General features: G+C 45.3%; 1 protein-coding gene across 2 annotated transcripts in view; it reads right to left on the bottom strand.

Annotated features, from left to right (window-relative positions):
• Positions 1-3,585: 3,585 nt before the first annotated feature.
• Positions 3,586-13,216, bottom strand: part of LOC135255348 (DNA-binding protein RFX7-like) — a 43,945-nt gene continuing 34,314 nt past the window's right edge. For both annotated transcript variants that reach the window (XM_064336407.1, XM_064336408.1), the window contains 3 exons: positions 12,857-13,076; positions 11,970-12,271; positions 3,586-11,207 (listed from right to left, as the gene is read on the bottom strand). In XM_064336407.1, the coding sequence (XP_064192477.1) occupies positions 7,851-11,207; positions 11,970-12,271; positions 12,857-13,076 (3,879 nt within the window). In that variant the 3' untranslated portion in view covers positions 3,586-7,850. The remainder of the gene's footprint in view (positions 11,208-11,969; positions 12,272-12,856; positions 13,077-13,216) is intronic.

The following is a 13,216-nucleotide window of genomic DNA, read 5'->3' as shown; positions in this document are numbered from 1 at the left end:
GCAGGGAACACACATCATTCACTCACACACTGATACCTAGGTGCACATAAACCCACGTGGACATGGGCAGAACATGCAAACTCTACACAGAAAGTCAACAGTGCTACTCACTGCATCACTGTGCCGCCCCAGATTTCTAATTGTTGCCACAACAGTAGGCTTACTTGGCAGGTAGCAACTGATTTTATTGGTCTGAGGTTTCTAAGCTGGGCAGGGCAATGCCATATACAGAGACTGATGAAGAAAACCACATGGTGAGTGTCCTAACATGATAAATGTTGCTTTTCACTGAGAAGGTTTTTACTGATTTTGCTATTCCCTGAAACATTACAAGTAAACATTACAAATAATGTTTCATGATGAAAGTCTTGATGGCCTCATTAGAGAAAATGCTGATATTTTGTAAAAAACTTCATTTGTAATAAAATGCATTTTTAATTACTGGCCCATTTTAGCTTAATGTATGAGATAAAATGAGCCAGTAATTTCAGGTAAAATGGGCCATCTTTGGAATTGAATTTCAGCAGATATTTTGATGGTTCCTCTTATCAAAAGCTATTCAAATATTGTCCAAAAGATTCAAGCCTGGGTATATCATAATCATATTATATAAGCATAGCACCCATAAATGTACACAAACACACACACACACATATGTACATGCACATGCACACACAAACATTCACAGATGTACACACAAATTCAGTCACTCACACACTCACCCAGTCTCTGACTCACCCATGCACTATTCTAACAACCACAAATCCAGCTCCACATCATTCACACACTTACACGTACAAATTACACATGCACATATACACATACCCACACCCACACATTTTTCAACTAAAGATAAAATATTATCAATTGCTTTGTTCAGAATGGCGGTTTTGCTGTCCAGTTTCACTGGCCCATTTTAACTGAACAGGTAGCCCACTTTACCTGATCACGGTGTGGCTGTCTTGGGAGGGGGACCTCTGATGCTTAAATAGCTCTAGGACTCAAGAATTTATTTTTATTCCATAATTTCACCATAGAACAACAGAGGAGACCTGACTTAACAAAAAAAGAAACAAATTTGGAAGTATGCATTATTTGCATAGCTATTTTGATGCTGTCAAAGCCGATTTGCCAAAAAGCAGCCAGATGTAGCCGACTTCACCCTAAATGGCAGCCTACACTATTCATTTCTCTAAAAACCACTGAAATTAAGGTCTTCTTTGGTGCTAATTTCTAGGTAGTAAGATAACAATGCAAAAATATCCCGCTGCATGAAAATAACTCATTTGGTCCAACACCAAAAATTCAGATTACACTCATGTAATATCTATACCAACATAAACTGTGGGCGGGTGATGTTTGGAATGTGATGTTGCTTTTTTACCAGCAGGGGGAAGCAACACACAACATTTGAGATCTAGCCAGAATCTCTGAGAACTGAATTTTTTAAACTCAAATTTTTTAACTCTAAATTTGTATGTACCAGCCTTGCAGTCAGGCATAGAGGAAGCAGAGAACTGTTAAGCTAGTAACTGAAAATTTTAATGAATAAACTTTCCATTTCACAGTGATAATACATTAACATCAGGTGATTCCTTCTAATTGTATTTGCAATTAAATTGTGTGGATTTTACACAATCATGTAAATAAATAAAAAGTTTCATTAAATATTTGCTTCGTAAAAAGTATCAGATTAGTGTTAACTACAAATCAGTCTTTTCAAACTGCTGTGTATATTGGATTACAAAATTTTGTTCATGGGTAAAAGGACAATAATAATACTTCAGTATAAACAAGGATATCAAATAATAATAAAATAATGAGTTTAAATTAGGTTAAAAATCCAATTTCCCCACTTTGGCTTACAGCATAGCAACTTTCAACATAGTAAGTTTGAAATACTTACACTCCTGCCAGGAGGCTGCACTGCTCATCCACTGTCCTCAGTGTGGTCTCCTCCTCCTCTCGATCGCATCACTTCCCTATCCTGGTTCCCCAGTGGTGCAATGACCATCTGGACAGCCCATCTTCCACTGTCGACTGAAACCGCTGAGATTTAAATTGGATTGCTAAATTTTGTACATCGTTAAAAGGACAATAATAATACTTTCGTATAAAAAAAGGATATAGAATTTTTTTTAATGGGTTATTAAAAAATTAAAACTAATTTAAGTTAGGTTAAAAATGCCGTTTCCCCACTTTGGCTTACAGCATAGCAACTCACAACATAAGCAGAAATGCATCCTGACAGATGGTGAGAGTGATGCCAAATCTACATTGTTGTATTCCATAACCAAAAATCCTATTTCCAGCTCAGTTCCCCCAAAATAAAACCGACAGAAAGCTCTGTCACTGCATGGGAAAGTTTACAGATATCATCTCCTGTTGTGGATGTACTTTCACAGCTTTTCTGCTTTTTTGGCATAAGCCCGTGCTCCATATACACCAAATCCTGACTCCCTATACAACGAACACTGATGCATAACACAGTGTGCACCAGTCTTAACACACTTTTCTGGATTACCTCAATCTAAAAATAGTAATTACAATATTTGCAGTACTTAGAAGTTGAGTAATGACACAAGCCTTTGCATGAGTCTACCCAAACCACTGCACCCTCCCCCACATCACAAATGTTTGAACACACACACACACACACACACACACAGTTTGATGTTATATTGGCTAATGATACAGCTGTTGACAAGTGATGGAACAATCTAGAAAGAATTTGAACATAAATCAAAATGTCCCTGCTGCTGTGACGCTGTGGACGACAGGCCGCAGGTATGCAATACAGGTGACCAAAAATGTTTTTGTGCACACTACATGACTACAAATGTGCTCAGTGTACAAAGGTTTCCGCCAGGACATTCTGGATGAGCATGCATGCAATATAAGAGGGTATCTGGTCCAGGCCACGCACTTGGCTGTGCATGCGCTTTTAGGTGTGGAATATGACTCTGTGAGGTAGAAGTGCTGCTGAACACTAAAGGAGGATGCAGAATTTAAAATGTACATGCAAAATGTACAGTGTGGAAGCCTCTGCTAAACAAGAAAAACATCAACGCTAGTCTCACATTTGCAAAAAAAGCACCTGGATGATCCACAAGCCTTTTTGGATGACTCAAGTCCAATTATATGTCTGGCATAAAGCAAATGCAGCATTTCACAGAAAGAACATCATACCAACAGTCAAACATGGTGATGCTACTGTGATGGTATGGGGATGCTTTGCTGCCTTGGGACCTGGAATACGAAACATTTTTGGTTCAGATGAATGACAGAGATTAAAGAAACCTTTCCATATACTGCACGTCAGAACTGCAGTTTCCTAAGCAAGCAATTAGCTGTTCAGAAGGTAGTGTCAATCAGTAGATTATCTTAAGGCTTAAAGGGTTGTAAATGTGAACCTTTGCATGTGCTGTGTGGGATCAGTTTTATCTTGTTCAATCAACATTATCCTATGGCTTGCGAGTTCTACAAGCAATTTTGTCAGAGGAATACAGTTGCACCGGTAATGTGAATGAAAATATCTATAGCAATTCAATGGGGTTAAAAAAAACACAAGTTCAAACAAAGTAACCAAGTTCTTAAAAAAAAAAAGTTTATTGGTTTTTAAAACCACTTAAAAAATCTCAAGATCTGGGAGCACTTTGAATTTAAAAAAGAAAAGAATAAACATTGCTGAATTGCTATTGCAACATTACCAAACTACTGTACGGTCCGTTGTGCACCAGACAACAACATGGTGGAAGGTTGTAGAAGTCTCGATGGATTGAGGGATTTTAGGTGGTTCCTACAGAGTCAGTGAAAAGTACAGCATGGTAGTCACTGCAACCCCTATGCATTAAATGAACAAAGTGTTCTGTTTTCTTCATTAAAGTCCAAATATCAGTGCTTATCAACGGTTTTGCCAAAAAATAAAAACAAAATAAAATGTATAAAAGTTTTCTTCACAAAGAGATGCATTTCTTTCTTTAAAAAAAGAAATAAAAACACCAAAAATCAACAGAACAAATCCGTAAACTGAACATACAGAACAAGTACAAATTTGATTTTAGTAAACATCAAACAATGCAAGTAACTTGTTATGCGAGTAGTTATCCTTTCTGGTTGACAGAACCAGTCTTTATTACAGCGAAGAAAGTGGTTACGAAGATACTCTGTACAACAGAATTCAACACACATGCATGCTTATGATTATTTATAAACATGGTGAAGGAAATATTTGATAGTTTTTTCATTTTTTAATAATTTTTCTTTAAATTGCGTTTTATATTCTCATGTATGAGAATGAGTAAAAGACTTATCTCACTGAGATCAATGCACATTGCTACATAAGACAATTAAGTGTCATTTTTTATGACATTTCTTCTTTGTTAATTATCGTCTTTTCTTCTTTCTTAAGCTCTTTACAAAAATATTGTCTTGTTTTTTTTTTTTTTTTTTGCGGGCTTCAATTGTATCATTTGTCCTAAAAGAGGCGCCAAACCCTTGGTTCATAAAAAGTTTAGTGCAATTACGTGAACCTCAAAGCCTGCTGAAATTTGAGCTATTGAATTTCCAGTGTGTCTGCTGCTAAGTTCTGGGCACAATATACCTCTGTCACGGAGAGACAAGCGACCTGCTAAATATATCATAATACCTTTTTTCTCCAATAAACCATGCTATTGTTCTCACTCAATATACACATCTTTTCTGCGAAAACAGCACTATAAATCTCAGAAAGGGAACAGAAAGACATCACCAAGATAGAAACCCGACAAACAGCATCTGTACAAGAAGCTCGAGCTGCAGCACATCTCGCTAGGAGCAGATCTAATACAACCAGTAAAAGCGCTTGTGAAGGTACACAGAACTACCATATTTCTTAATAATTATGGTCATAACACAGTGTCTTGAGTAATTGGATTTCTTCCTGTGGATCTGTCATATTTACAAATGGAGCTTTTCACATGTGAGGAACAGTTACAACAGTTGACAAAATTCACACAAAGAACATCCTGCTACATCATTTTTTCTTTTTTTTCTTTTTTCTTTTTTTTTTTTTAAAACAGACCAGTAGTGTTTTTCAGCATGCTTTTCAAACGAGGTTCCCTGTGCAACGAAAGTTGCCACTTTAAAAATAACAGCATTCAATTTCAATACCCAGTTCCCTCCCCTAAAATTTATCCTGGAGACATTCACAACAAATGCGTTGGCAGAAGGCCTTCCAACCCGTGTGCCATTAAGGACAGAGACCTCTCAGTGGGGAGCAGTGGACAGTGGCAGATCAGATGGAGGATAGCTACAGAGCCCATTCTTATCTGTATCCAAGTAGGCAGCTTTTCTTTGGTATGGACATAAGGCTAATCGCCAGAACTAAGACTAATGCAGCCTACATCTTTGCTGTTCACATAGCCAGTCACAAGTTTGTAAAGCACCTTTTAGAATTTGACATATTACTTGGTTTTCAAAATTTTATTCAGCCTCATAATCTGAAACTATTGTAGATATATTGTAAACTGGCAAAGACCTCTAAAACACAGGTGTTAAACTCCAGTCCTGGAGGGCTACGGTGTCTGCTGGCTTTTGGTGTGTTTCAGCACCAGTGATTCATTAAAGTCACTGATGGACTAGAGTCCAAACACCTTGTTCTCAAGTGCCTTAAACTGCAGCTGATTGAAAGGAAACTACACAAACCCACAGACGCTGCAGCCTTCCAGGACTGGAGTTTTACACCCCTGCTCTAAAACAAACAACCACTGCCTTCCAATGAAATCATTTTGTTTCATATGGTTTTACCAATGTTAACTCCTCATTTGGGACAAATACTCCACAAGAATTACAGAAAAGCAAAGGCCCCAAAAATTTGTCTGTAGGACTGGATCACTTTCCTTGTCTCAAAAATACAAATGTTTGTGTAAGTGCAATCACTTGAAAGGCTGTAACCTCCAACACCCCCCCCACCCCCCCCCCATAAGTAGACACTTGCCTTCATAAAGGCTGCTTTTCCCCCAAACATTTGGCTTATGTTACTATTGTCAATATTATTATTATAAAATTGTAAAAACGACCAATTAATATATTTTGTTATGCCACAAGGTTGCTATGAACCACAAAGGGTACATTTTACCCCTTCAATTAGCCACACAAGGAAAAAATATCTGTTCCACTTGGATACCACACGTCTCTCACCAACATATTCCGATTTCTCAACAGACTAACAAATCAGCCAAATGCCCCCAAAGCAGATCCTACGATATATGACTTGTATATAATGGGATATATTTAATGTCCAAGTGATTAAATAGTTCAGAACAGTAAAATAACCAAGCAGTCAGATTTTCCTTTTTCCTTTTCACTCTCCTAAAAGAGCCATATACAAGCTCAGAAAAGCTTAATATTATGAACAGGGCAGCATTAGGCATTCAATACATCTTCAAAATGAACACTAAAATTGAATTGCCTTCATGGAATTTATACTTGACCCTTCAACTTCAATAGTCCACCAGTCACACACATCAAGCTACAAACCAACCTTATCACAACTGCATCGCATGTTAAGGAGAGTGTGAAGACAGAAGCGATGTTCATCATGAAGACCGCCAAATCCAGAAAAAGTAATGCTGTAAATGCATAATATCAGATATAGGGAGTCCATAATTTTTTTAAATCAATTTGTTAAAACCTAGAATATATCCCATTCAGTAGTGTTGTAACAGCTGCCTTTTATCTTTGAAGTTTTAATCAATTTGTAAATTAAATGTTGCCTAGACTTTGAAATTTAGATGGCACATAAAAACTTGGAACAATTTCATTTTGGGCACCTTACAAAGATTTTCTTCCTCTTATATTCTTAAAAAATATTCAGCAAAAACCCATCATCTGACTTGTTTAAAAAAAGGGATAAGATTGGGTTTTAACAGATACCAGACATTTTTGGACATTAGTTATTATAAGGTTTTTCTACCGATTTGGTATGTGATAACTTTGTAATTAAGCACCTGGCAGCAACTGCTACCCTTCTAGAAACCTGAAATGGCAACAAGATTAAGAAAAGGTACAAAAAAATAAAAAACCATGGCAGCAGCAGAAAACGCCCTCCCACATGATGAATATTGTTATGAGTATTGCTGGTCTGTCAGTTGCAAGATGGACATTCCTGGTGGAAACATTTGTGAATGTGAATCTGTCCTTACTTCACGATTGTTCTCCCTCTACAGATGTTCAGTAAACACACCACAACAGAAGCCTTCAGCTGGCATCAATTTGAGTGCAGCCCTTAGTAAATGTGTCAGAGGCAAGAGGCTTTAAAAAAAAACTCAACTTCAGCTAAACAAATTTAGCTTATAAAGAACAGTCTAAACAACTGAAAACAGAAAATCTTTCAGTCCACAGCGCCTCTTAAACATGTAATGATCTATATTTTAAAGTACAACCTCAGGAAACAGTTATTTAAATAAAAATAGAAAAACAAACATGCTAATAAAATGAACACTGTACCCTGAAAACAACCGTTCCTTTGCAAAAACATAAAATTCAAGCATGCCTCTTCACCTAAATTACTCTCTGCAATAGTTTATGATTCCATTAAAATTCTTAGAGGGAGGGGAAATCGGGGGACCCAAAAGCACCAACAATGTACTGTGATGCAGCATACCTATAAAACGGAAATATAAAACTCAACATACTCGTAAGAGCGATTATTTCTGTTCAGGCTGGCACTTCTCACTGGACAAATGTCGGTGCGTCCAGATTCTTGTTGCAGTGTGCTGTTGCACTCTTGTGACAATAATTACAGAGAAGGTTCCAAAAAAACAAACAAACAAACAAAAATACACATTCAAACATATAAAAAAGAAGCTTTAACCCAACATTTCCACTGTGGGTTGGTCTTTACTTTCCAACCAGTCAAAGCCAGCAGACGTCACTGTCTCGCTGCAGATCTGCTGGAAAAGCGGATCATTTTTCAGTTCTTCCAGTGTAGAATCATCATATTGTCCCTGCTGCCGATTGGGGTCAAACAGTAGATTTGTGTCCAGAGTGTTCAGGTCATTGATGCTACTGGAAAGCTCTGAGGTAAGTCTGATGTCGTTGGGGAAATCGGACGAAACTGCGTTGAGTTCTGGGGGCCCCTGCCCCATAAGCTGGGAGTCTGGGTGCAGGCCGTCATGCCCCAAGAGTTCCTTGACAGTGCTGTTGAAATCGAGCTGCTGCTGCTGCTGCTGCTGCTGGGGATTCTGGGGCAGCAGCTGTGGCTGGTTTGGCTCCTGCAGCTCCTGTAGCTGCCCCTGTAGCTGCTCCTGTAGCTGCTGCTCCTGCAGCTGCTGCTCTGGCTGCGGCTCACCAGAGCCCGATTGTGCTTGGCTGTCTCCGGAAGAGAAGGGCATCTGCTCGCTCCTGGCATTCTTCGTGAGGTAACTTGGCTTCTGGAACTCGTACGCAGAAGGGCTGGGGTTGACCATGGTTTGGTGGTTGACGCCTCCTGCGAAGGCGGGCGTGGTAGTCTCCAGGATCTGGGTGAGGTTCATGCGGGCGGTGTAGTTGGAGGGCATGTTGTTGATGCCTAGGCCCCGCACGGCGTCGTCGCCGTCCGAGTCCATCTTGCTCAGCAGCACGTTGGTGATCTTCTTGCTGTTGCTGCTCTGCTTCTGCATGGGCAGCACCTCCGTCTGCATCATCACGTTGAGCGGCACCGACTGGCTCCTCTGGGCCAGGTTGGTAGCGTTGGCGTCCAGCTGGCTGTTGGCGAATATGTTGAGCACCTCAGGGGTGATGGGGGAGCTGAAGGGGGAAACGACAGTTCGGGGAACGTTGGCGTACGCCGTGCTGCCGCTCAGGTTGCGCTGCCGTACGGCCGGGCTGACGCTGCGACACCTGAAGGTGGCCCCCCCGGAGGAGCTTGTTGCCTTGTTGTCCAGAGGGGCAGGCACCGCGAAGCCTTCCTGCTTGTTGAGATTCGCCATGTTGGCGACCTGCTGCTGCACCGGCGAGATGGGCGTCAGGCGGCCAAAGTGGGCGTCGCTGTGCCTGGACTGCGACTGATACGACTGCCCGGGAATGGCGAAGGCGTGCGGCTTCCGGAAGTGATCGTCCACCAGCTCCTGGTAGCTGGGGAGGATGCCGATGCCGTTGTTGGAAATGGCGGAGGCGGCCCCTCCTGTGTTGTACCCGTTGTTCATCCAGTCCAGTTTGGCCTTGTCCGGGTGGGTGGCGGTAGGCCTCTGCATGGGCTTGACGGGGCTGCTGGAGACAATGCTGGCGTCGTGGTAGCCGGTCATGCTGGAGTTGATGGGCGTGAAGGCGAAGGGGTTCCGGCACTCCACCGGGCTCGGGGGGACGCTGCTGCTGCAGTTGGAGTGGGGGGTCCCGATTGGCGTGTGCCGGCTGCTCCCCAGAGCGCTGTCCACGGGGGTGGTGGGCGCCATCCGCGAGCAAGGGCTCTCCCGAGTCAAGCCCTGGCCCCCTCCCATCATCTCGGAGGTTGGGGTGGGGGTGGGCGTCGGAGTGGGAGTGGGCGTGGGCGTAGGAGTGTGGATGGGGGTACCGCTGCTGTGGGCCGAGTGGTAGAACGGGGTGCCCATCTGGTGAGCGGACAGAGCGGCGCCCTGCATGATGGCGGACTGGCCCTGCAGTGCCATGTCCACGCAGCCGAAGGGCTGCAGGCCGCTGTTGAACTTCATCTGCTCCTCCATCTGCACCAGCTCTTCCACGATGCTGTCCTGCGTCATGTCGTCATCGTTGAATGGGAAGTACTCCACGTTCGGCTGGGTTCCCACAAATCCCATGACGTCCGCGTGGAGGGTCAGCTGACTCTGAGCCGGACCTTGGGCCACCATGGGCATCTGGTCCATGACCGGCGTGGAAACGGGCTTGTGGTCCGGTATCTGCTGTACGTAGGCTTGCTGCTGTCCTTCCACCCACATGGCGTTCTTCATATGGTTGACTGCGGAGGTGTCGAGCATGCCTGAGCCAGCAGACATGGCCTGTGGACTGCTTGAGTGCTGCAGTAACGTTTGGCTGGGGGCGGAGCCACCAAGGTCGCTGGCATCCACTCCAGAGGGAGTCCCTTCTTTTTTGACCTGCGTAGAGGCCTGTGGTTTGACAACAGTCTGGAAGCCACTGAAGTTCCCGGCGGGGGAGTCAGAAAGCGTCACAATTCGAGTGGCGACCGTGGAGTTCAATTTCACAGTCACTTTGCCGGGTGCGCTTTCGGGCTTGCATGGAGTCCCCGCCCTGGAGTTCTTCTTCACTGCGGCACTCCCACCTAGTTTAGGGCTGCTAACGCACCCCACAGGCTGCTGGGTGATGAACACCTTCTTGACAGGTGTGGTGCTGGGCTCTGAGCCGAGGGCCGGGCGCTTCCTGGGGCTCTTCGAGCCTGGGTAACTTTCCTTGGGTGACAGGGCAGCTGCGCTGTTGCCGCTGGTGGTGATGCTGGTACTCTGGCCAGACATGGTCAGATACAAAGTTCTGTCTGTGTTGTGGTTGTTGCTGCCACCGATAGTGCTGGCGTTGGTAGGGGACCTCTGGCCACATTTGGTCCTGCCTGTCCCGTCAAGTCCCGGGGAGCCCTTGTTGCGGGGTGTGGGCACGCTGGCGGCCCTTGGCTTAGCACCTCCCTCACCCATCTGCCCAGCGGCAGAGTCCTGAGTGGCTGTAAGCCTGTGGGCACCGAGGGCTTGATTATCGTCCGTTATGGCTTCGGGCTCCATCTTGACATCGATGGTGGGGGTCGTAGCTGCTCGGCTCAGCTTGCCGGCGGGGGACTGCAGGGACACGGCCGAGCCGCTCCGGGCCTGGGGGCCGGGTCTGTGCTCTTCGTAGAAGCCGGCGCTGCTCAACCCAGCAGAGGCGGGCCGGGGGGCGGAGCCGCCACCGCTGCTGCTGCTGCCGGGCGACAGCGAGATCGTCGTCATCTTCACCACGTTGACGTGCGGGGAGGGCATCACCGTCTTGATGGGGCTGTTGGTGATGAGCAGGGTCGGTGGGGAGCGCAGGGAGATGGTGCTGGCGGCCGACGGCTTGGGCAGGATCTGGGCGTAGCGGTGGCGGGCGGACCGGTCGCCCACGGGGCTGGCGGGGACGTTCTGCGGGGCCTTAGGGGAGTGCTTCACTTGCTGCATGGACTGGGTGACCACCTGAAAGTTCATCGGCAGGACCTTTCCCTCCGCGGTGCCCACAGGGCTTGGAGATGTCATCAACTGCCTGTTTCTCTGCACCTGCACAGGACCACCAAGGCAATATACCCATCAACCACTTATTCATGCACAACTGGACAGACACAGTCGTATTGATGGGATTTATCTGAACATAAGCATGTTGGGAAAAAAATGAAAACATTACTATAAAAAAATTTTTTTTAAATACATTTCAGACCAGCGTAACCATGAATATCATGTCTCTCTAAGCATTACATTTCACCCAAGTAGAAGTATTATTTATTTAATCATTTTGAACATTGATTTCAATACCATAATATCAAACACCGACTATGGGAAGGCAGTGAATGTGAGAGCATGAGCACAGACCTCATCTTTCTTTCCCTCACAGGAAAATTTGGAAAACCGCAGAAAACATATCCAGATGCAATTATTCCCTGTGATTAGTATATTTTAATTATTTAGTTGTATTTTAGTTACTGTTTAAAGCAACGTAATTTCTTTAATTTGATGGGAAGTTACAGCCTTCAGTTCAAATTGTCAAAAGCAACACTTTCACTTCATATGTTCTCTTCTGAAATAATCACTGAAACGGTGCCTAACCTCAAGCTTGGTGAACATTTAGGCCTGAATTATACCAGCAGCAGCGCGGACGCTAGTGGGAGCTAGTGGATTATTTCATAACAGCCGTGGTGTGGCATAACAGACGTAGTGTAGTTTCGGCATAGCCTGAAACAGGAAGTGGACGCAGCACAGCGTCCGCACGGCTCCTGGTGTAATTCGGGCCTTTCGCTCCCTAACGCCGAATGCAGGCGAGATTACCGTGATGGGGCTGGGGACGGCTGCGACCACGATGCCAATGGTGGGCTGGGGGGAGAGGAGGGCGGGGCTTCTGCAGGGGATGCCGGCCCCCGCGCCAGGCGTGCCCCCGTCCGCCCGCCTGCCCTGGGCCTCGCCCGGCAGGGGCGAGTGAAGCTTCTGCTCCTGCTGTTTCTTCTGGATCTTGCGCTGCAGCTGCTGCTTGGCGTCGATGGAGGGGGAGGGCAGGGTCTTCACCTGGGGCTGGAAGGAGTTGGCCTCCGCCGTGGGAACAAACGCAGACGCCTGCGTCGGGGTCTTCGCCCCTGCGAGGAAGCAACACAAACCGTCAGCTCAGCAGTGCCGTCTCTCTGTACAGCTGGAAGTGCTGAGCAAAATATTGTGGCCGTATCTATTGATTTGTTTCTTCACCACTTCAACCTGGTGCACTTCTCGAGCAATCTGCGGTTCCTCAAGTCATTTCATCAACAAACAGATGGCAATCTCCTTTTCACCTCTTTACTTTTTGGTTTGTGCCAATGAGCAGCCTATGTCTCCATCACTTAAATCAACCACTAACTTTTCATATTTTAACAGAAAAATAATTTTCACCCCAAAAATCAGAAGCAAACTACGTTATACTTGCCTAATCTGGCATATATACTGGACATTTTCAATCAGGGGACATCATTTCACTCACTAAAAATAACAAGAGTACATTGACACAAAATTCTAGTTATTGCCACCAGAGGGAAATCTATGTCTTCAGATAGCACCTACACTGAGGGTGATCCCTCACTGCATCAGTAAGGCAGACCGCACAGACAGTGGTCCTTCTGTTACTACTGTATCACTGCTACCGAACCCTCATTTGCCTTTAGGGTTTATGGGTATGCGCTTGTGACCCGTACCTGTGGCCACTCCGGTCATCACGGCGAGCGCAGCCATGGACTTGGCGCCGAGCAGCGGCGGCGAGTAGTGGCTGTTGAGCAGGAAGCGGGCCAGGTCCTCCACGCTGTCGAACTGGCGGCTCAGCACCTTCTGCGCCCACTCGCAGACCAGCGTGCAGGCCGCCGAGCGCACCTCCTCGTCCGCGCTCTGCAGCTGGCCCGACGGCTCCAGCGCCTCGCACTGGCGGCACACACAGGGGACGTTAAAGACGCCACCGCAGAGCAGCAAAGCCAGCGCGTCACCACCCATTCTGCCACGGCTCTAATCGGGGTTCCCACGCTTTACCTGTGGCTCACATTTTAGCACTTTTCAAAGTCCCA

Source organism: Anguilla rostrata, chromosome 5 (genome assembly GCF_018555375.3).
Source record: "Anguilla rostrata isolate EN2019 chromosome 5, ASM1855537v3, whole genome shotgun sequence".
NCBI classification, from domain to species: Eukaryota; Metazoa; Chordata; class Actinopteri; order Anguilliformes; family Anguillidae; genus Anguilla; species Anguilla rostrata.
Note: the sequence above shows the minus strand (reverse complement) of the source record. Positions and strands in the feature narration are given on the sequence as shown.